At 36.2% G+C, this 22,598-nt stretch overlaps 4 protein-coding genes across 5 annotated transcripts; 3 read left to right on the top strand and 1 right to left on the bottom strand.

The window, feature by feature from the left end:
• The first annotated feature begins 1,646 nt into the window (after positions 1 to 1,646).
• On the top strand, positions 1,647 to 4,555 carry LOC132186670 (ferritin-2, chloroplastic). Its single transcript, XM_059600664.2, has 8 exons — positions 1,647 to 2,089; positions 2,232 to 2,315; positions 2,398 to 2,458; positions 2,599 to 2,686; positions 3,545 to 3,606; positions 3,734 to 3,799; positions 4,054 to 4,117; positions 4,283 to 4,555. Exons 1-8 carry the CDS (start codon positions 1,743 to 1,745, stop codon positions 4,333 to 4,335), a joined length of 825 nt encoding a protein of 274 aa, XP_059456647.1. The 5' UTR covers positions 1,647 to 1,742; the 3' UTR covers positions 4,336 to 4,555.
• Positions 4,556 to 5,170: 615 nt separating this feature from the next.
• Positions 5,171 to 8,462, top strand: LOC132187454 (ferritin-4, chloroplastic). Its single transcript, XM_059601770.1, has 8 exons — positions 5,171 to 6,160; positions 6,276 to 6,359; positions 6,494 to 6,554; positions 6,678 to 6,765; positions 7,440 to 7,501; positions 7,622 to 7,687; positions 8,050 to 8,116; positions 8,237 to 8,462. Exons 1-8 carry the CDS (start codon positions 5,814 to 5,816, stop codon positions 8,275 to 8,277), a joined length of 816 nt encoding a protein of 271 aa, XP_059457753.1. The 5' UTR covers positions 5,171 to 5,813; the 3' UTR covers positions 8,278 to 8,462.
• A 2,327-nt stretch (positions 8,463 to 10,789) lies between these two features.
• Positions 10,790 to 13,965, bottom strand: LOC132187795 (small ribosomal subunit protein eS4z). The gene is made up of 5 exons (XM_059602234.2): positions 13,871 to 13,965; positions 12,920 to 12,997; positions 12,628 to 12,808; positions 12,062 to 12,159; positions 10,790 to 11,396 (listed from the first exon to the last, which is right to left on the bottom strand). The coding sequence occupies exons 1-5, from the start codon at positions 13,871 to 13,873 to the stop codon at positions 10,959 to 10,961; spliced, it is 798 nt and encodes a 265-aa protein (XP_059458217.1). The 5' UTR covers positions 13,874 to 13,965; the 3' UTR covers positions 10,790 to 10,958.
• A 2,174-nt stretch (positions 13,966 to 16,139) lies between these two features.
• Positions 16,140 to 22,568, top strand: LOC132187617 (histidine acid phosphatase family protein). 2 transcript variants are annotated; one of them, XM_059601986.2, is made up of 12 exons: positions 16,140 to 16,397; positions 17,083 to 17,170; positions 17,654 to 17,947; positions 18,250 to 18,408; positions 19,509 to 19,649; positions 19,789 to 19,845; positions 20,257 to 20,395; positions 21,127 to 21,231; positions 21,386 to 21,576; positions 21,888 to 21,929; positions 22,024 to 22,114; positions 22,411 to 22,568. In XM_059601986.2, exons 1-12 carry the CDS (start codon positions 16,291 to 16,293, stop codon positions 22,434 to 22,436), a joined length of 1,440 nt encoding a protein of 479 aa, XP_059457969.2. In that variant the 5' UTR covers positions 16,140 to 16,290; the 3' UTR covers positions 22,437 to 22,568. The 2 variants fall into 2 exon arrangements, with proteins under 2 accessions (XP_059457969.2, XP_059457968.2); XM_059601985.2 differs by having other exon boundaries at positions 16,141 to 16,397; positions 22,024 to 22,568.
• The last annotated feature ends 30 nt before the right edge of the window (positions 22,569 to 22,598 follow it).

Here is a 22,598-nt window from a genome sequence, read left to right as displayed (position 1 = left end):
TAAATTATAATCATTCCAAAAAAGAAAATTACTGTTCTTTATGAATTGAGCGAATCAAGTCGAGTTTCATCATCAACTGAGCTCTCCACAAGTGGGAATTTCCCCATTGTAGCTTTGGCTTCAAGTATATCCTCTTTGTCTTGTATTTACATTTTACACTCGGCTAGACTAAGATTATTATTGCTAGTCTGAATGAAAATTTGGATGAAAAATCATTACACAATAGACTAACTACTTTAACAAAAAGGTTGGTAAAATGAGGCTAATGAGCACAACATATTCACCAAATGTTAAAAAGAAATTTTTAAAAATTTGTCATTAAACCCAACTCAATTAAAAATAAAAATAAAAAAAGTCATTGAGAAAAAATATTTAAATAAAATAATAGAGAGTGATAAGAGTTGTTGAGCTTCAAAATGGTTCGTGCACGGGAAAAAAATATGAGAGCAACTGCTGTTAGGTCATGATAAAAGGGGGGTTTTTTTTGCCACGAATAAGAAGATGCCACTTAACTTAATTCTACCAAACTTAAGTTTTCAAAATAAACACAACTACACCTAATTATTGATTTAAATATTAATTAATTTTTTTTAGAAAAAAAAAAAACAAATTGGAAGACCCAAAGGAAGGAGGAGCAGCCACCTCAGATCTTGCTGGGGGTGGCTCACAGACCACTCCAGCAAGTTCTAGGCCACCCCACGTGGCTGATAGAGAGAGGCAGTGGCGGCGAATGGCGGAAGCTCGCGAAGACAAGGTGGTTGAGGGGCTGTAAGGGAATAAAAATCAAGTGCTTTGATCTCATTTTATTTTTTTGCTCCAACTTAATTTGGCATCTTCTTATTGGTGGGCAAAAAATCCACCATTTTTATCATAACCGAATTGAAGATATTCTCCAAAAATATTGTTGAGCTTCACATCTTGTCAATTTAATGGGCTAATATTAAACAAATAAAAAATAAAACTCAACTTGAAGGAGACTTTACCATGATTGGAGTGCCATGACAAACTAAAGTCATTGTTAAGGGAATAGAAAATGCAATGGAGTCGAGTCACTTAATTATTTTAGGAGAAGTTTTTTTTTTGAAATAACTAATTGGGTCTTCTTCATTCTAAATAAAATCAAGATGATTATTTTCCACCGTTAAGATCATAAAACCATATAAAATACCAGGTATAAGATTCTTGAATAATGCTACTATTTACATAGACAAATGTTAACTTCTATTTTTTAAGCAATTAATATAAAATATATCACTTTAAACACGCCAAAGCATTTCTGGTAAATTTTATCTCGAAAAGCTAAGTAGACGTACAACTCAGCGTCTAGAGGCTACCGATTAATGCAAAAAGATTCGTAACCCTTTTGTCTTCTTTTAGCGCGCCCATGAAACGGCACACGACTTGGAGAAGCTGCCAAAAAAGATCAAATTTCTCAATAAATTTATTTATTTATGGCCAACAATTATCCTACCACTCTGAATCTGGACCCAAATTTCCAGATATTTCCAGGATTCCATAGCATACAGCTAGGCAGACCACGAGTGCGCCACGCGCCCGCCTCCACTCTTCAATCTCCACCGCCCACGTGTCTCTCATCCAAATGGCCCATACCGATTCTCTGCTGCTCATATATATCGCTCTCTTCCTCCATCACTCTTCACCACACGCCCTCACATTTCTCATTTCCTCTGGTTCTTGAAATTCCTCGAATTTTCTCTGTTTTTCTCTGTTTCTTTAACACCATGCTGCTTAAGGCCGCCCCAGCTTTCTCTCTTCTGAATCCACCTCGTGGAAAGACTCTTGGACCTCTGTTCTCTGTTTCGTCACCGTCTTCTTGTTCAGTTTCTCCTCTCAACTCTTCGGCTTCTTTGGCTTCGAGTCTCCGATTTTCTTCGGCCAAGAAAGATAGCGGCTCTGCTATCTGCTCGGCTTCGAAGGGTGCGAATAACAAGCCGCTCACCGGCGTCGTGTTCGAGCCTTTTGAGGAGGTCAAGAAGGAGCTCGATCTCGTCCCCACCGTCCCTCAGGTCTCTCTTGCTCGCCAGAAGTACTCCGACGACGTCGAGGCCGCGGTTAACGAGCAGATCAAGTGGGTTTTTTGTTCGGATTTCATTACTTTGATTCTTTTATACTTTGAGAACTCATAGGGTGGTTTTGTTTATTGTGATTCGTTTGTTTGCTCATTCTGATTTTGGGTCTTTTGTTTGTTTGTTGGAAAATTGGAATGACAGTATCGAATACAATGTCTCGTACGTTTACCATGCCATGTTTGCCTACTTTGATAGAGACAACGTTGCGCTGAGGGGTCTTGCCAGGTAATTTTTTCTTTTTCTTTTTTTATTTGTCTCTTTAAACTACTTTTGTTAAATCTGAGTTGCGATATTTTTATGTAAATAGGTTTTTTAAAGAATCAAGTGAAGAAGAAAGGGGACATGCCGAGAAGTTGATGGAATATCAGGTGTTTGATACGTTGCACCTGCATCTTAATTGTTGTTAATACTTTTGTCGTCTTTGATCTGTTTTTATGTCTTCCTTTTTTCTTTTTCTTTTTTGGGTTAAATATAACTTGTGATTTTGTTTGTTTTGGGAAATGCTCAGAACAAACGAGGTGGAAGAGTGAAGCTGCAATCTATACTGATGCCCCTCTCTGAATTCGATCATGAGGAGAAGGGAGATGCGTTATATGGTGAGTTTTCCCTGGACCCCATATGAATTGATCCCAATTCTTCTAATTATGTAATTCAAACGTGGTAATGTACATGCCTGTTTCGAAATGGATGTAGTTTTGATAATTGAAAAATTTTATCCTAAGCTTCCATAGGTATTACATGTGGCGTGAAGGAATAGTAATTCCGGTTTTATATATATATAACTTTGTCTCATATTTATGAGACGTTTGTGTGGTATATAGCATTACTGGGGGGTAATAATAGGCATTTTATGCCTATCTAAAGAGGCTGTTTGTTTGTGTTGTCTGGCTTAAGTTGTTAACCACATTTCTTATTGGGGGGCTGCTGCTTGTGTTGTCTTGTAAAAACAAACACTTTTATCCCACTACTTTCCATTCTGATGGGTAGTGCCAATCGATGTTCTCAATTTTAGCATAGTGGAATGTCAGTGAGATAAAACTATGGTTTCTATTTATTACTCTTTTGTTTGTTTTTACAAGTACTAGCGGATGTGAAAATTAATGAATGTTCTTGATGTATCTTACATCTTTAACAATGTGCATGCAGATGTCGATCTTGTGATATCGTTTAGTAAGATGTATTTTAATGGTCTATTTATGTATGGTGGACAAATGACATATAGCAACATGGCCTGTTATAGTTTTTACATGATATTGTTAACTTGGTAGTTGGGGCAGAGTGATGAATTAATTAATACTTTAGCATTGTTTCTCACGTTTGGGATGAGACAACAAGTATAATATTGTAATTGAAAATGGGGATAAATTGAAGAGTTGGGTCTTTGCTTTGATATCATGTTAAATCATCGGTAAAAATAATATTTTAACATAATGTTATCTATTTTCTTGATTCAGCCATGGAGCTAGTACTGTCTTTGGAGAAGCTAACAAGTGAAAAGCTCTTCAACTTGCACGCCGTAATGCACCTCTCCTTACTCTTGTTGTTTGCTTCGTTCGAGTTATTATATATGCAGGTTGCTTTATTTTGTCTTAAGCCAACGCAAATGCAATTTTTTGATTCGTGCTCTTGACTTTGATCAACAGGTTGCTGAGCGAAACCATGATGTGCAGTTGTTAGATTTTGTTGAAAGCGAGTTTTTAGCTGAGCAGGTAAGCAAAATGTTCTCTCTGCTTTCCCATGTTTGAACAAGAAAGAATCTATGGAAGACCGGGCTCCCCCGCAATTGGGACCCGGAAATTCCCCCTGCCCCTTGTAATCGGGCAGGGAGCCCCCGCTCGTAGGGCCTGCAATTTTTCCCGCTCCTTCTATTTGGTAGGGAATTGCATGTAGGGAATCTCAGCATAGGGGAGGGAATTGATGTTTGATTAGTATGATTTTGGCCTGATGGGTGTTTCTTTTCTAGGTGGAAGCCATCAAGAAAATTTCAGAATATGTTGCACAGCTGAGAAGAGTGGGGAAAGGACATGGTAGGGATCCCCAAGTCCACTTACTTATTGTATACGCATTCTCATGTGCTTCTCGAATTGCATTTTTTTAAAACCCTTTTCTCTTAACTGGCTGTTGCTTAAGCTCTTTTTTTTTTTTTTTTTTATTTCCTGGTCCCTAAACTGGGTGGTGTTGTGGATTTTCAGGAGTGTGGCACTTCGATCAGATGTTGCTCCATGAGGAGGAAGCAATTGCTTGATGATGTTTGGTTTTGTTTCTTTCACGTTTACTACTGTGGAAACTGGAGGGTTCTATGCAGTCTTTCATTTTGGTAGTTCTACGTTTAGAGATGCTGATTGTGGTAAGAATTTTGAGGTAGATGTAGAGGGTATAATAATGCATGTGGATTTTGATGTTCATCTCCTCAGTATGGATTCTACTACTACAAGAAAACTAATGAATATTTCCTTTTGCTTGAATTGTGTTGAAGTGCAATATATCACTGGTTTGCTCCAAATGTATGTGACCAATTAGAACAAGCTAAGAACAACCCGTCAGGCTGCAGCCTAATGAGTCGATGACCAAAAGGGCAGGCTTGAGATGAATCATAACTCGGGGCACCATGGATTCGATTCTGTATTAGGAATTTTCCTAGATGACCTTATAGAGTAATTTTATAAGTCTTTTTAGAGTCATTCATATTTCAAATTTAATGATAATTTTAAAAGTCACATCACATTTAGGAGGACTCTAAGAAGACTTTATAGCATTACTCTAACCTTATATATGGTCATGACGGGGTGGTTCATCTATGCGGGAGAGAGAAAAAAGAGAAATAAAAAAATCTTACAAGGTATTGAAAGTTCACTAGAGCAAAAGAATTTTTAGCAAAACTTTTATTTTGAAATATAGCTATATGGAACCAATCCAGTGACTAAATAATGTGGTTTGCCATTCTCAATGGAGGAATGTTACACTTTTCAAAAAAAAAAAAAATTTGCCTTTCAAATGATAGTATCATGAAATTATTATACATTTTTCAAAATAATAAATTACATAATATCGAAACATATCATATCATATGAGAAGCAGATTTTGGAGACAAATTTTGGGAAGAATATCATTTCTCTTCTCAATGACTATCTCGATAACTAGCAACCACTCCACCATTTAATCAGCCGAAACATAGAAATAATTTGCAGCAAATCGAGCAAGGAAAACATGGGAAACAAAAACAAATAACTACTTTTCTGGCCTCATTAACGATAATTGTGGCATCATGTAAGTAATACTCTAAAATCTATTCTAAACCCATTAAATGATTCTCTCTCAATTTCAATCAATCCCAAGGATTCGTGGAAATCCCCTTGTAAAGCTGCACTCATATGTGTGTATCACCGAAAGTTGTATTAATTTGAAATTCTGAATTATCTTTCGAATGGCAATGAAACAGAGGAAAGAAAAAAAAAATGCAGTAACTATGGAAAGACTTGATCCCAAAGGCAATCTGGATGAGGAAATCTCTCAAATCATAATCTGTCAATTTGTCTTCTCCTTTTTTTTCTGATCGAAATCCTTGATACTGGTTCACTCCCTTCGGTAAATTCAAATTTGCTCAAGCGTCCATATATATCGCCCTCTTTCTCCGTCAGCTCCTCACAACACACATATTTCTCATTTCCTCTGCCTCTTGAAATTCTCTGAATTTGCACTGTGTTTCTCTGTTTCTGTAACACCATGCTGCTTAAGGCTGCCCCAGCTGTCTCTCTTTTGCACCCACCTTGCGGAGAGACTCTGGGTCCTCTGTTTTTCTCTGTTTCATCACCGTCTTCGCGTTCAGTTTCTCCTCTGAACTACTCTTCGGCTTCTTTGCCTTCGAGTCTCCGATTTTCTTCGGCCAAGAAATTTAGCGGCTCTGTTATCTGCTTGGCTTCGAAGGGTGACCTTCCGCCGGCCGGCGTCGCGTTCCAGCCCTTCGAGGAGGCCAAGAAGGAGCTCGATCTCATCCCCACCGACCCTCACCTCTCGCTCGCTCGCAAGAGCTACTCCGACGAGTGCGAGGCCGCGGTTAACGAGCAGATCAAGTGGGTTTTTTGTTTGGATTTCATCGCTTTGAATCTTTTACATGTTTTGTGAATTCATTGTGATTCGTTTGTTTGCTCATTCCGATTTTGAGTCTTTTGTCTGCTCGAATGACAGTATCGAATTCAGTTTCTCGTACATTTACCATGCCATGTTTGCCTACTTTGATAGAGACAACGTTGCCCTGGAGGGTCTTGCCAAGTAATTTTTCTTTTTCTCTTTTATATATATATATTATTTAAACTCTAATTTTTTCCTTTTGTATTTGTCTCTTTCTTCTTCTTGCTTTTTTAATTTTTTGTTAAATCTGAGTTACGATATTTTGTTGTAAATAGGGTTTTTAAGGATTTGAGTAAAACAGGAAGGACAAATGCCGAGGAATTGATGGAATATCAGGTGATATGATGCACCTGCATCTTAATTATTGTTATTACTTTTGCCCTCTTTGATCTGTTTTTATATCTTCTTTTTTGTGTTTTTTTACTCGTGACTTTGCTTTTTCTTTTCGGAAATGCTCAGAACAGTCGAGGTGGAAGAGTGAAGCTGCAATCTATAGCGGTGCCTCCTTCTGAATACGATCATTCTCAGAAGGGAGATGCATTGTATGGTGAGTTTTTCCAATTCTTCTAATTATGCAATTCGAGTAGCAAATATAAAAAAATTCTTGTGGAATCCACCTGTTTAAGTAAGTTTCAGACAATTCGTTCCTATAAAAAATTTTCACATTTACTATCTAAATTGTTATGAAACAAATTACTGAAAATCTGTTTGCCAAATCATATTTTTTATGGGGTTGCTTGTGTTGTTTCTCTGGTCTTTCAGGTTGCAAATGCTAAGTTTAGAATGGTGACGAGGAATATTTGCCTTCTGTTTTTACAAGTATTAATGGATGTGTATCTTGTGATATATATCGTTTGCTTAAATGTATTTTAATGGTTTGTTTATGTATGGTGGACAGATGACATGGATTTAATACCATTAATGATTGTTATAGTTTTTACTTTGTTTAATAAAGTTTTTTAGAGAGTGTTTTTTTCACTTTTAGGTTGAAAAAGCTTTTAAATACGATATAAGGTGAAAATAATTTTGAGTATTTTGTGTTTTTAATTGTTTGTTAGAGCGTCTAACCCTAAGCAAAAAGCTCCTCCAAAAAACGTTGTTAAACGAGACCGTTATCTTAGTAGTTGGCATCAAGTGTTGAATTAATACTTTTAACTTTTTTTCTCGTGGAATAGAAAAATATATCATTTTAACATCATGTTATCTATTTTCTTGTTTCAGCTATGGAGCTTGCATTGTCTTTCGAGAAGCTTTCATATGAAAAGCTCCTCAACTTGATCGGCGTAATACATCTCTTCTTACTCCTTGTTGTTTGCCTAGTTTGAGGGCCTTTCTTTTTTCTTTTCTTTTTTTTTTTCTTTTTTCTTTTTATATATATTTGTGCTCTTGATTTTTATCAACAGGTTGCCAAGCGAAACCATGATGCGCCGTTGGCAGATTTTGTTGAAAATGAGTTTTTAGATGGTCAGGTAAGCAAAATGTTCTCTCCATCTTCTAACAATTGGGATCTCGAAATTTCTAGGAGCCTCAATATAGGATAGGATAGTCTTATACCCATGTCTCGATACGACTCAAACCCGACACACAACATAATTGCTGTATATTTTTGACATAACTTGCGAACTCGATCTGAATTCAATCCAAAATTAGAGAGTTAGAGTTAAAAAGTTTGACCCGTTTAGTTAAATAAGTTGAGTTATGGTTGGCTTATATAGTCTTATACCCCTACCTTGACACTACCCGAACCTGACACTCAAACACGACTAGCCACCCCTAGGGGAATTGATGTTGCATTTATATGATTTTGGCCTGATGGGTGTTTCTTTTTTAGATGGAATTTATCCAGACATTATCAAAATATGTTGCACAGCTGAGAAAAGTGGGGAAAGGAGGACATGGTAGGCATTCTCGTGTGCTTCTAGAATTGCATTTTTTTTTTAACCCTTATCTCTTTACTGGTTGCTTAAGCTCTTTTTTCCTGCTCCCTAATTAAACTGGTTGGTGTTGTGAATTTTCAGGAGTCTGGCACTTCGATAAGGTGTTGTACGATGAGTATTAAGGAATTGCTGCTAGATGATGTGTGGTTTTGTTTCATTCATGTTTACCACTGTGGAAACTGGTAGCTTCCTTTAGAGTTTCTGATTGTGGTTAGAATTTTGAGGTTAGATGTAGAAGAAGGCTAGTAGGGACTTGATGTTCATCTCCTCAGTAGGGATTCCACTGCAACAAGAAAGCTAATAAATATTTCCTTTTGCTTGAATTGTTTTGAAGTTCCATATATCTGTCTTGCTCAGTTGCTCCCATTGTGATTTGTGACCAATTAGAATAAGATGAGAACAGGATGATCATTCAAGGTTTGTCTGGTTTTATGGTTTCAATACGCGATATTTAAAAAAGTACAGATATTAAAATCTAATTTTTAAAAATTCAATTAAGTGTTTGGTTAAATTATAGTTTGACATTTTAAAAATATAATTTTTTACTTTTTTAAGCAGTTATTTTTTATTTATTTTTTTTATAAACGCACTATGAAATGAAATGTTTTTTGCGATTTTGTTTAAAAAATAAAAACACTTTTGATGATACAAATTTTTTGTATAATTCACCTTTAAAACCGGCGTACCCTTTTTATTTTAGCAGCTCTGTACACCTATCAGTATTTTAATGTAGCATGTAGGTCGTCCATTTTGTGACTTAAATCCTTTATGTTTTGACTCTAATACCAAACCTTGAATAGAACTCATAATTAAGAACCGGTTTACAAAGAGAGTTTCGCCCAAAAATTATATACATATGATTAAAATTATTCTTAATCAATGTAAGATACTCGCATCGTAACATTTGATGTGCAAGATTGTAAGGCCAAATAGACTCTCATTGCGTACTATCTTTATACTTCACTTTTTTTTTTCCTTTTTTTTTTTAATGTCTGGAAGGAGAACCATACGAGTTGAGGGGCTGGAAACTAGACCTGGGTGCCGGCTAGAGCTCTTGGAACCCATTTTTGGGACCATGATTGTGTCCGATAATGTCAATGCAAGTAGAAATAACTGACTCCATTAATTATTGTACCACTAGAACACGACAACATATAAGAAAGAGAGAAAAAAAAAAACAAAAAAAAAGATAGTTTGCAAGCCAAGCGTGGCATGCAAGCTATTGGGGCGGTCATAAGGACTGGTTAAACCAGTCCTTTGACCAATGGGAGTGGTTCAACCACCCTAAGCCAACTTTTGAAAGTGACCAAACCACCCTCAACTCGGCTAATGAGATTGGTCAAACCAATTTGTAGTTAAAGAGAGTGATTTGGCCATTCTTAAAAGCCAACTTGAAAGTGGTCAAATTACTCCCAATAACCAAATGAAGTGATTTGGTCATTCTCAACCGCTTATACGCCACTCGTATTACAATCTACCTAGATCTTTCATTTTAAATTAAACAGTTCAAATCAAACTTATTAAGCCTTTCAAGTTTTGATAAATCAGACTCTTGGTCCCTAAGTTTTAATAAATGAGAAAGAATGAACATTCACAGCCTTCATTATCTTGTAGATTTTGGCTCTTTCGAAGAAGGAAAGCGATCGAAAGTCGAGGGCTGAAAACTTTTCACTAGTCGGATTCAATTGATTGCAGGATTCTTGGGTTCTCCCATAAAATTTGCTTGCAAAGCTCCATCAAAGCAAATCGTGGGTCGCTCAGTGTCCAAGAAATTATTCTTGCTTCTTTCAACTTTCGCCCTTATGATTTGTTAAAAGGGGGACCCTCCTTGTCTTTGCATGTTCTTGGCATAAAAACCATGAAAATTATCAACAATATATTTCCGATATATCCCGAATTTCATTGATCTCTGTCTCGCTTTCTCCTACATCGAAGGTTTATCTTAATCCATTGCCACCGACTGGCACATTCCAGATCTTCAAAGAGAATGCAGCAAATACTGGAAGCACTTTCGACACTTTCATGACGCATGCCTTTATGGTATCCAGTGTTTTTATAACATAGATTAACATGTAACCTGGACGAATTTTTCGGATGCACTCCTATTTGACAAACAAATTAAGGAAACAGCTAAAATATTTTTTATAAATCCCCACTCTTTTCTTTTTAACCATGAATGTCTTAAAAAAAAAAATCTCATTTCAAAAACTCGCTCAAAACTTTCGACTATTTTGAAACTTTCTAGGTGTGGACGGAAATCGCCACCACCTACAAGAAAATCCGAGAATTAGTATTCCCTACAACTGGGATGCCCGAATTGCAGTGTTATTTGGGCAATCCCCAAAGAAGGGAGCTCTAGAGCCCACCAGGCCCAGGTGGCCTCGGGTGCAAGGCTTACAAACCTAACGCTGTGGGCTGCCCGACACAGAAATTCAGAATTGTAGGGGAATCCCAATCCATGAAAATCCAGTACCTTGCAAGTCTCATGACGTCACGTAGAATTATGAGCTTATAACCTACAGATGGCCTCTACGTGATGCTACTACTATTTGTCGCAGGAAAGCTTGCCCATCTATGGCCAGAAAGAACGAAGAAATTCATCCAGAGAAAGAAAAATACCACGAGAACCAAATATTAAAGTAGTCAAGCAAAATTTTCAAGTCGAAATAACAATAGTTTAAGATAATCTTTTCAAACTTCGAAGCATAATAAAAAGGACAAAAAAATGGAGCATAAATCCGGGATCAAACTACAAAATAACTGTCAACTTAGTCACTTTGAAGAATGTTTTTACCAAGATTCTTTATGCTGTAGATGCAGCTGCTTCTGCTCCATGCCTCTTCCTGGCCTCTTCAATGATTGTCAGCTTAATACCCTTACCCTTAGGAAGGGAAACCCATGGCTTTGTCCCCTTTCCAATGATGAACACATTCCCCAACCGAGTTGCAAATTCATGCCCACTGGCATCCTGAACATGGATGGTCTCAAAGGTACCCTTATGCTTCTCCCTGCTCTTGATGACTCCAACACGTCCCCTATTCCTTCCACCTGTCACCATGACTACATTCCCAACATCGAACTTGATGAAATCTGTGATCTTGTTGCTCTCCAGGTCTAGCTTGATTGTGTCGTTTGCCTTAATTACAGGGTCCGGGTAGCGGATGGTTCGTCCATCATAGGTGTTCAGGTAAGGGATACCTTTTTGGCCAAACTGAACAGAGCGGACTTTGCAGAGCTTAAACTGCAAAAGCACACTAAAAATGTCAGAATAACACGATTAAGGATGATCCATGACACAAAAAGACTAATATGTTTTATTATTGTCTATTAAAACTTTATGACTTAGGACAACTCACTGATAAACATCTGGAATTCTATGTAATTGCAAACTTTACATAGACAGTATATGAGACAAATAACTAGAGGAATAAAAGCAAAGCTTGACAGGTTGAAATGTGGAAGAAATCCTTTGTCATCCATGATAGTGAAGCTGAGAAGTTGATTTGGTCTTTATTGATACTAGGTTCACCTTGTGTATACACTGATGGGATATCTCTTCACAAAGGGCATGCACTTCAATATGCTGAAAACTCTCTTATATCAAATCATTGTTAAATGAGGTGTCTTTAGAGAGTGGAACCCAAGGAACTTTGAAGTTCGTGAAAATGGATAGTTAGAGATGAAGAAGAAGATGTTACAATCCCTATATGTATGGAAAGTGGCATGAAATAGTAGCATGTTTCTAATTTTTTTTATTTTTTCCAACTACGTTCTTTTTCTATATGAAAAAAATATCAAATCATTCATAACTAGCAAAAACTACATTCACCCACTCCCAAGATTTAAATCATATCCTTGCTAAAGAAAGTAACTAAACGCATATTTAAGAGGACAGAATGGCATTACCTTTGCCTCTTCATCCCTAATTGAGTGGAGACGGAACCGACCCTTGGTGTCATAAAGGAGACGGAAATTCTCATTTGTTTTAGGGATTGATACAACATCTGTGATAACCAAGCATAATTTAATAGAAGAGTACATTCCCAACCAATAAGATCAAATAAATAAATGTTAGGACAAATAAATACTGGGCACCTAAAATGAAGCAGGCATCATCCTACGTGTCAAAAATTGATCAAAACAACTAAAACTATTGTCTGCCTCAAGCCATGGAATATGTAATACAGGAAAGAGTATGGCTAATTGCCCTGCACTATTTTTTCCTACAGTAGTTGCAACATTCTATATATGTGGGTTCAACTATCCAAATCATATCTTTGAGCGAACTTCTGCTCAGCATTCCCCTTTAACAAATATTAATTTGCTAACTTTCCTTTTATTTCCCTCAATTGCATTCCCACTTCCACATGAGACCATTTCATGAAAATACAACGCATCACACAAATACAAATACAAATACAACCAAATATCCAATTTTTTAATAAAAAAAATCAAGAGTTTGATGTGCATACCCATGAAACCTGCAGGATAAGTTTTATCCGTCCTGACCTTCCCATCAACCAGAATATGGCGTTGCATCAAAATGGCAATGACCTCACGGTAAGTGAGAGCATACTTCAACCTGTTTCGTAGAATAAGGATCAATGGAAGGCATTCCCTGGATTTGTGAGGTCCAGATGAAGGCTTGGGAGCCTACACAGAGAGAATAAAATTAATTAAAAAGTCAAAGAGTACATTTTCTAAACAGGTGTACCATGCAAAACATCATCATGTTGGGACAAGAAACACTTAAATTTGACTTACAAATGCACCACCAAGTTTGTCGAGCATCCAATGCTTTGGGGCATTGAGCCTCTTCAAATGTTTCTTCAATCCTCTCGCCTGTTATAGCCACACAAATGATATTTAAGAAACCAAAGAATCCATCTTGAAGACAACAAATAAACATTTAATCAACATGCAATTGGGTTGTTTTGCTTCCTAAAGGATAATAGCACCCTAAATACCCAAGATGTAAATGTATCATTGACCAATACCATCTGATCAGATAATTTCTGCACAATTTATTGAGACCTTAAAATCACTGCTTCCCTTTTCCAACTAAAAATGAGTACAAATAAACACTAAGAAAGTTTGTAGCCATTCCTTCATTAGAAAAATAGGTTTAATAATATGTATTAGTGAGTAAAAAAAAATTCAACAATTGTTACCATTCATAACAAAATTTGGGATAAGCGCATAAAAGTCGTAAAAATGACTCCCTCCATCATATCCATTATGTGATGACTCCAAAAAAATTAAATTACATGTTCTATCGCTCACACTCAAGATCGGTAGATACGCGCATTAGATTATATAAACAATATTGAAACATGCAAATTCAATGGGACAACGCCTAAAAAGCCTAAAATGCTTCAAAACACAGAAACGAAACCCCATCTCCTGTTTACCATCAAACAGGAGCTTTAAAACCACCTACCCATATCATATTTGAATCCAAATCTGGATGTTAAGAAGAACCCATTTGAATGTGATTGGCGTGTTACCATTACCACCACTCAACAACAACAAAAACCAAAAAAAAAAAACAAAACAAAACAAAACTTTTGTGTAGTAAAAAAGCCAGCCTTCACATTGTGTACAAAGTTAAACAGATTCTCCTAGGAATATAACAGTGAGATATAGAAGATCCAATTTCAAAAGGCTCAATAAGATCAGTTAAAGAGCGTAGAAGGTCAAGAAATGAGAACGAACCATTTTTGTTTGGTGCGCTTGAAGATCTCTTGGGAAGGGGCTGCGCCTCCTCTGCTGCTTCCTCTAGCGCTGTGAGAAGTGAGAGCCTCGAGTAGTGAGGGCAACCTTAAACCCTAATATCATATATAATGGAAGTTGTACTTGGGCTGGGCGAAAATAGACCTTTTATGGGCCTATACTGCTAACAGAAGCCCAATTTCATTTCTCTATGAGGTTTGAACCTGAAGACACACAATTTTGGGCCGGAAAAAGTACAGGAATTTTTTTAGAACCAAGGCTATTGGGGCTCAATTCAACTATCTAAGACCGGAAATTTATTGAACTATTCCCCACTGTTGCTAGGATGTCTTTGTTGTTTTTTTTTTTTTTTAACATGTCCGCACAAGAGGGGAAAGGAAAATTCAAACTAATGACTTCCGTTTCATTAGGTGTGATTCCAGCCAATTGAGCTACCTCTTGAGGACGATGTCTCTGTTGTTTTTTTTTTTTTTTTATAAGTACTCTGTCGTTTTTGTTTGTGTTCTTGTAATTTTCCTTTTCCCCCCCACTTTGAATAGATAAAAAAAAAATACTGAAAATTGAAAATTTGAGGCCATTATTACCTTTTTATGAGGTAAAAATCTTGCTCTTTTTTTTTTGTCGTGCGGAGAATTTGGTCATGTGGTATCATGCCTCTTTACTTTTATCAAATGAATATGGTTTGATTGGGACAAATCACTTATAAATTGATGTGATAATTTTACATGATACTTGTTACACCAACCATTAAATTGACGTAATGACACTCACACAGACACCCCAATTATCTTGTCTCCTCATTTGAGCACCGTTTTGATGTTAACATAGAGAACAAACATACACATATCGACTTCATGATCAGGTGATTCAGGTTGTTGGGTCTTTATTCGTGGAGACCACAGCTTGGGATGTCTCCTCGTTTGGACAAGATTTATCAAACACTATAATAAGGGAACGTTTGATACATGAAATTACTATACTGCTAGGAAAATGAATGGTTATTATTGGGAATGAAAAAATGTTGAATAAAATAGTTATTTAGTTTGGTGACAATGTATCTGTTTTCATTGGTATTAAACCAAAATTATTAAGATATCCACAATTTTTTTTTTTTTCAAAAATAACTCGCATTATTTTTTTTTAAAAAAAAAAAAAAAAAAAAAACCTCAAACTAAAACTAGTTGCATTTTGTGAGTGGCTAACCACCAAAACAGAACCATAGGGTACGTGGTCATACCACCCCCAAAGCCCCTCAATCAGAAGTGGTGCAACCACCCCCAAAGCCTACTTGCGGCCACTCCCAATGGCAATGGGAATGGTGTGGCCACTCTCAGGATTTTGTTATGGGTGCCCAACCACCCTCGGGCATCCACATAATGCATTAAGTTTTAGATTTATTTTTTAAGGTGCTTGAAAAACGTAAAAAGAGAAAATTGTAGACGATAGTGAGTAAAGGTTTGTTCTTCAAAAATGATGAAGAAATGGATAGCAAATATTATATTTGCTTAGAAGGCCACTTCTTATTATGAATTTGGAAGTATTTTCATAAGATCTCCATTCTCTTTTTCATTTGGATCAAGAATGATAATGATTATCCCTTGTAATCATTTTCTAATTCAATTAAAAAAAAAAAAAAAAATCCGCCTACCCAAAATTACGGTCCCAACATCTCTGCCCATAACCTAAGCGGGCTGGCAAAAAAATGGCGGAGGTGGGATCCAGATCCCCCCATTGGATGGAGAATTGGAGATTCAGATTATCTAATTATCAATCTTAGCCATTTAATTCAATATTATCCAACTGTTCACATATGTTCCATTAAAGTTTAAATAATAAAATATTATTTAACTTTTAAAAAGAAAATTAAAATTAAAATAATAAAAATATATGGGGTAACCACCCTAGCTGAGCCCTAGGGAAGCCACCCCAATCGGAGCCACCCTTGGCCACCTATATTTTTTTATTATTTTTATTTTTATTTTATTTTATTTTTAAAAGTTAAATAATATTTTATTATTTAAACTTTAGTGGGATATGTAGCGGTCAGTGAGCCATTGGATGATATTGAAGAGCCAAGATTGATAATTGATTGGGGAATCTCCAATTTTCCCTGAGGGGAGAGGATCCGGATCCGCGGCGGTGGGCCTTTTCTTAACCGGCCCGCTGTGCAGGCCTATTTTGTACAACCAGAACTATCGAGAAAAAGCCACGTGACATTCTTAGACGGGGGGAATGGCGTCACCTTCGTGTACATAAAGGAAGCACCAGTTGGCAACACATTGGGAATTTTGCTTTCCCTTTATAGACCGATCGGGGACGTTTTCACCTCTTCAATTCTTTCCCGTTTGTTCGTCCTTTCAAGAGCGACACAGAAATTGCACAGAGAGAGAGTGAGAGAGAGAATGGAGAAGTCTATGGCTTTTCTGCTGCTACTGTTTTTATCACATTTAACTTATTCAAATGCAGACGAAGCTTTCGATGTTCGGCAACATCTATCTACCGTGACCAGGTCCACCCTCTCTCTCGCCTCCACTAAATCACACACTAATCACAAACAAAACAGATTATAAATTATTCACTTCTGATGTTTTAGCTTTCTGTTTCGCATTGGTTCTGAATTGATCTTATCCTGCCCCTAAAAATTACTGATTCAGTGGTAGAATTTTGATCTTACTATTCTGTTTGGCTGCCGAGAAATTGGAGGAAACGAATAGAAAGTATGAGCTATTGTTTTTAATATGCTGTATTGTTTTGCAATAAACGATTAAGAAAATCAGAATCGGGAATGAAATAGTCTCAAGTTAAGTAAGTTCTCTATTTGTCCCGCGTAGCATGTGGGAAGCTGAATCTGCAAATGCTAGATTACCAACTCTCCTGTAAAACCTTGAAAAAGTTTAGGATTATAGGAAAATAAGAAAAAATTCTCTCAAGAGTGTTTCTTAGTATAAAACTGAATAACAATGAACAATTATCACAACTCTTGAGATAGTTTTCCCTTGTTTTCCTATAATCCTATAATATTTTGAGGCATTATAGAAGAATTTGTAATCTAGTGTTTGCAAATTCAGCTTGCATCCCTATGCGTGTGCAGTGCTCATAGTTTCGTTCTTGCAGTTATTGTTAGTAGAAGACCGGACGATAAGATTTGGTGGTTTCATCTAATTAATAATTATGTTTCTTTATTTTCCGTGCAGATATGGTCTCGTAAAAGAAGTTGCTGAGAATTCCTTTGTACCTTCCAATGTTCCTGATGGATGTAATCCGATCCACTTAAGTCTTGTGGTAATTTCACTTCACAGGCTTTAGATTGTCAATACTTGATTTTGTCATTTATTTAGTAGCTTGCACATCTTTCATGTTGATTAGACACTCGTTTTATAGATTATGGCATTAGATATAATGTCGAATTTGAAGGCACCTCTAACGTGGCTTTTGAAGAGAGGACAAGATGGAGAGGAGAAGAGATAAAAATAAAAGACGATGTAGAATAAAACATTGAAAAATAAATAAAAGAGAGCTCTTCAAAGAAAACCCCATATAAGCGAGGTATTGCAGTTTGGATTAGCCCAGTTTAGTGTATAATATAATTTGTTTGCACATTTTTATATCAGGGCACCTTGGAAATTTTGTACATATGTGCTGTTTAACATGATTCTGTTATCTCGCTTTGATCATGTAGTAATAACGTGATACTCATTCAGCGCCTCAAAGGTTAATTTATGCTTTGATAAACCCAAAAACACCTAATGCAACTTTTATTGTCAGGCGAGGCATGGAACTCGTTCTCCTACGAAGAAACGGATAAGAGAGTTAAACAGTTTGGAAGATCGTCTAAAAGTACTTCTAAGAGATGCTGCAGAACAGAAACTGTCTTTGGAAAAAATTCCTTCCTGGTTTAGAGGATGGGAATCTCCTTGGAAAGGAAAGTCGAGCGGTGGAGAACTAATTATCAAAGGAGAGGACGAACTGTATGATCTTGGTATCAGGATTAGAGAAAAATTTCCAGATCTGTTTAATGAGGAATACCACCCTGACGTGTATGCAATAAGGGCAACTCAGGTGAGCTGTACTTAAGTTTTATTTCTTTCTTTCAATCTTGTAAAAATGCTTTCTATCGAAATGTTTCCTCGGGCATTTCTTATGAGATTCAGGTTCAGAAATTAATGGCAAGTTATTCTATCTGATGCTTTGCTGTCATTTCTCACTCTGGAGCTGTGCTCTATAATTACTTTTTTGGGTTGAGGTGCTAAACTGGTCTTGGTTGATTGCATTATTTAGTCTGTGATTATGGTCTAAGATACTTCTGTTTTCCTCCCTCTAAAACCTATTAACTTATTTATCTTTGTCTTCTGATGAGATAGGTTCCTCGGGCATCAGCTAGCGCTGTAGCATTTGGAATGGGGCTCTTCAGTGGGAAAGGAAATCTTGGACCAGGACGTCATCGAGCTTTTGCTGTCACTAGTGAAAGCCGTGCAAGTGATATATTGTTAAGGTTTTATGATTCTTGTGAAAACTACAAGGTATTTTATGTATGACATTTTCTTTTGGATTTCAAAGTTTTACAATAAAGCATGATTTTCAGTTTTAAAGATTTCTATTGCAGAATACATTAAGACTGCTCAAACTTAATGTGATGTAGAGAGAAATGTACAGGATTCAATAAGTTTGTCATTCTTGATGGTTTAGGCCCTCATATATTTCTGAATTCAAAACCATGTTAGCTTGCGTTATAGTAGGAGCATTCTTGTGTGAACAGCCCATTTTAGTGTGAAGAAGAAGTAGAATATGTGCAAAGAAAGTCACATTTATCTGATTTTACTAACAATATACTGTTCTTGTTGGTGGTATAATATTTTCTTTTACTGCCTCTATCTACATCGGTATTTTGCCTGCCTTTTGTCCTTGACGCAACCTTAAGTCATATTTTTTGAACCCATATTAGATAGACCTTTTGTCCATCTCATTATAAAAAGTTGTTGCCTAAAGTTCTCTTTTGTCAAAACTGGCAATTGTTTGATTAATTTGTAGGCTTGACCTTGTTGTCATGCTGTAGAACATATTATGTGTAAAATTCTGGTCCCCATAGATTTGAACATTGAAATATCTTCTTTTGTGTGTGTGTGATCATGAGCATATAATCAATAATTTTATAGAATTTTTTTTTTTAATAAAGTTTTATTACTTATTAAAAAAAATATATGTACTGTAACTATCAACAAAAATTCTTTAAAACCTAATACCTTATGATTTAAGTCACTGAAAAGTTCAAGGAATGTTTTCATATTTTTTCTGTTATAGATGTATAAACTTAAATCTTGTTTCAATCTATAAAAATTGACACTTATATCTTAAGAAAGGGCATTTAGATTACTGAAAGCAAGCGAAGGGGGAAGATAATATTCACATGATTAGGTGGTGGATTACCCATATTATAAGGGCCAATTGGCATTTTCTCTCCTCATAACTGTGGAGAGAGAACTCATGGGTTCAATGTGTACAGATGTGTGAATTGTATCTACCTATCACAAAAAGTAAAAAAAAGAACGACTGGGTCATGGATTTTTGCATGGCGTATCTGTGTCACAGTGCTTCACATGTCAGTATACACTATCTGATGCAGGATTTCAGGAAAAGGCAGGAGCCTGCTGTTGATAAGCTTAAGGAACCCATCTTTGATGAAATTACCTCTGCATTAGCGAGTCGCTATGGGTTGAATTTTACAAGGCAGGATACTTCTTCTCTCTGGTTTCTGTGCAAACAGGTGATTATTTCGCCCTTTCTTTCAGTTATTTTATGACCAACCTAATTCTGGTTATTGCATGAGTCTAGAATTAATTTGTTGGTGATCAATTGAGACTCGCCTCTTTTACAATTGTCCCACTGGTTTTCCAATTTGGCAGGAAGCATCCTTGCTGGACATTACTAATCGAGCTTGTAGTCTTTTCAGCCCTTTCGAGGTACATGAGATTTATTATTTGATTTAATCATTTATTCTTGTTTTTGCATGATTGGTTCCCTGATAAACCTTGTGCAGCTTCTTGTCTACTCCTAGTCGTATGAGAAAATTAAATTTTGATCTGCAACATCACCAACTGTATAAAGAAGAGTACATCCTATGTCAAAGTTCATCTTTAATAAATAGTTTTTATTGTTAGGTTGTTTATGTTATTGTTCTCGGGCTGAAAAAGTAAGAAAGCTTGTTGTGGTTGATTTGACAATTCTAAGAAAACAAATATTTTCTTCAGCCCTGATAATTGACATCTTTTCTGGTCAAGTCTATATTGTTTGTTCAGTAATATAAGTTAGGAAATAATTCTTGTTTCTTCTTTATATGCTTATTAATATGCAAAATTTATTTTTGTGTTTAGATTGCTTTGTTGGAGTGGACAGATGACCTGGAGCTGTTTATATTGAAGGGTTATGGTAATTCCTTGAACTATCAAATGGGAGTTCCATTACTTCAAGATGTTTTGCAAGTCATGGAACAAGCTATCAAGGCCCAAGAAGGTATTTAGATTTTTTTATTTTCACTCCAACAGTAATTATCCAAAAAAAAAAAAAAAAGATTTTCACCCTAACAGTGTTCATATAAAAGCCATGTCCTCTGATTCGAATTTGATGATTGGTTACTTTTTCACTTTGATCAATTGTTGATTTTGTTTACTTTATCTCTGACTTCAAATTTGACGATAGCATACTTTTTCACTTTTATCAATCTATGATAGGTTACTTTCGTATTATCAATTGTTTATTTTGGTATGATCGTTTTATTTTTTGATAAGCATGCTATTTTGTGGTAGCTCAAAGTGGGGAAGTTCCATATTAGCAGGCTGGGCCTGGGATGGGTACCGATAATATGGTCTGAGGCAACTGCCAACACCTGTTTGATTTTCTCATATTAATTCCTTGCCTCATATAGCATGTTATGATTGTGGTTATTGTTTCTTTCTGTATTCATGCCTCAATTAGATCTGTGGGTCACTTGTCCACCAATTGAAAAATATATGTCATGTAGGTCAGACTGAAATCCACCTTGTATCTTTATATATTTTAAATTAGACATGGTTTGTCTTTTAATTTCTGATGAAATATTTTGTATATTTACTGCAATTATTTTTTTGATAAAAGAAAGAGCCTCATTTGAATTAAAAGTGGTTGCTTGACCTTATTAAATTTGTTTTCAAAAGCTTTAATGCATCTCTCCAGCCTAAATTATTTTGCTACTCCTTTCTTCATAGAAAAACATGCTCGCGGAAGCTATGAAAAGGCAAGACTTCGGTTTGCACATGCGGAAACTGTGGTTCCATTCTCATGTCTGCTTGGACTTTTCCATGAAGGATCTGGTTTGTGCTTAACATTCTGTATTTCTCTTATGATGTGTTTGTATGTGTATGTGTATGTGTGTGTGCAGCATTTTTAAGCATAAACTATATCTGCTTGCATATGGGTTCTCGCTATAGGCTGTCTTCTTAGCAAGTTCTATCTTTATAATTACAGGATATGAACAAATACAAAGGGAACAGCCCTTGGAACTTCCTCCAAAGCCACCCCAAAAGAGAAATTGGAGGGGCAGCACCGTGGCACCTTTTGCCGGGAATAACATGCTGGTTCTGTACAGCTGTCCAGCTAACTCTTCAAGCAAGTACTTTGTGCAAGTACTGCACAATGAAGATCCCATTCCAATGCCGGTGAGCATTTTTTGCCTCATCTCGTCCACCCCCCAAAAAAAAACACGTGTCAATTTTTAGTTATGTCTACTATATTTGGGATTTTAGATTCTCTTTTTAAATGTAACATGAGAAGTACGCTAAAATATGTATTCTAAAGTAAATCTTAATGTTCAAATTATTATGCTGACTTTCTGTTTGTCCAATTATGGGTGTCCACCATTGTCAAGCTGGACCACATCCTGCTATATTGTCGCAAGTTATTGTATGCCTTTCTGATGTGTACTGATTTAACTTTTTAAGACATTAATGTATTGTATTTCATTGAATAGGGTTGTGATGGTTCTGATTTCTGTCCGTTCGAAGTTTTTAAGGTACTAATACAGTCCAACTTTAATACTCAGGGAGAGGATCATTTATTATATGCTCATTGTAGAACTTATATTATTTATTTTTTCCTTTGTTCAGGAAAGAATAGTTGCTCCTCATCTGAAGATCGATTACAATAAAGTTTGCGCTGTAAAGCTGGAAAAACCAGAGCAGAACCCTTCTATAACCAGTAAGTTATCACTGCTGTTCCGTTGGCCCTTCGTGCAGGGGAATGATGATAAACAGTCTCGCAAAGATGATTTGTAGTTAATTCTTCAAGATAGGAAAGAAATATTTTTACGTTCTTTTTTTCTTTTTTGTACTCGTTGGCACTGCTGTATTAACATAAATTTCAGCCACACTCCTTGCAGAGGTTGATTTTGTGTGGCTTCCACTGTTAATACAAAAAATGCTTACACTAATCCTAACCCAGAAGTTTTAAATCTGGAGTATTAAGGAGCGTGATGTTGTTTAATTGTTTTCCAGGTTGCCTAGTGGCTAACACAAATTAGTGACTCCTTGGGTCCAGGTCTTGCCTGATTTAAGTACTTCGGGAAGTAGGTGTCATTTTGCAGTTTTAGCCCAAGTGTTTGTTTTCAGAGGAGAAAGAATAATATATATGAGATGTATCAATTTTGATTGAACTCTGTAATTTATTATTTTATGAAGCACTT

Source organism: Corylus avellana, chromosome 6, assembly GCF_965113065.1.
Source record: "Corylus avellana chromosome 6, dhCorAvel1.hap1.2, whole genome shotgun sequence".
NCBI lineage: Eukaryota > Viridiplantae > Streptophyta > Magnoliopsida > Fagales > Betulaceae > Corylus > Corylus avellana.
This window is presented reverse-complemented; position numbering and strand designations above follow the sequence as displayed.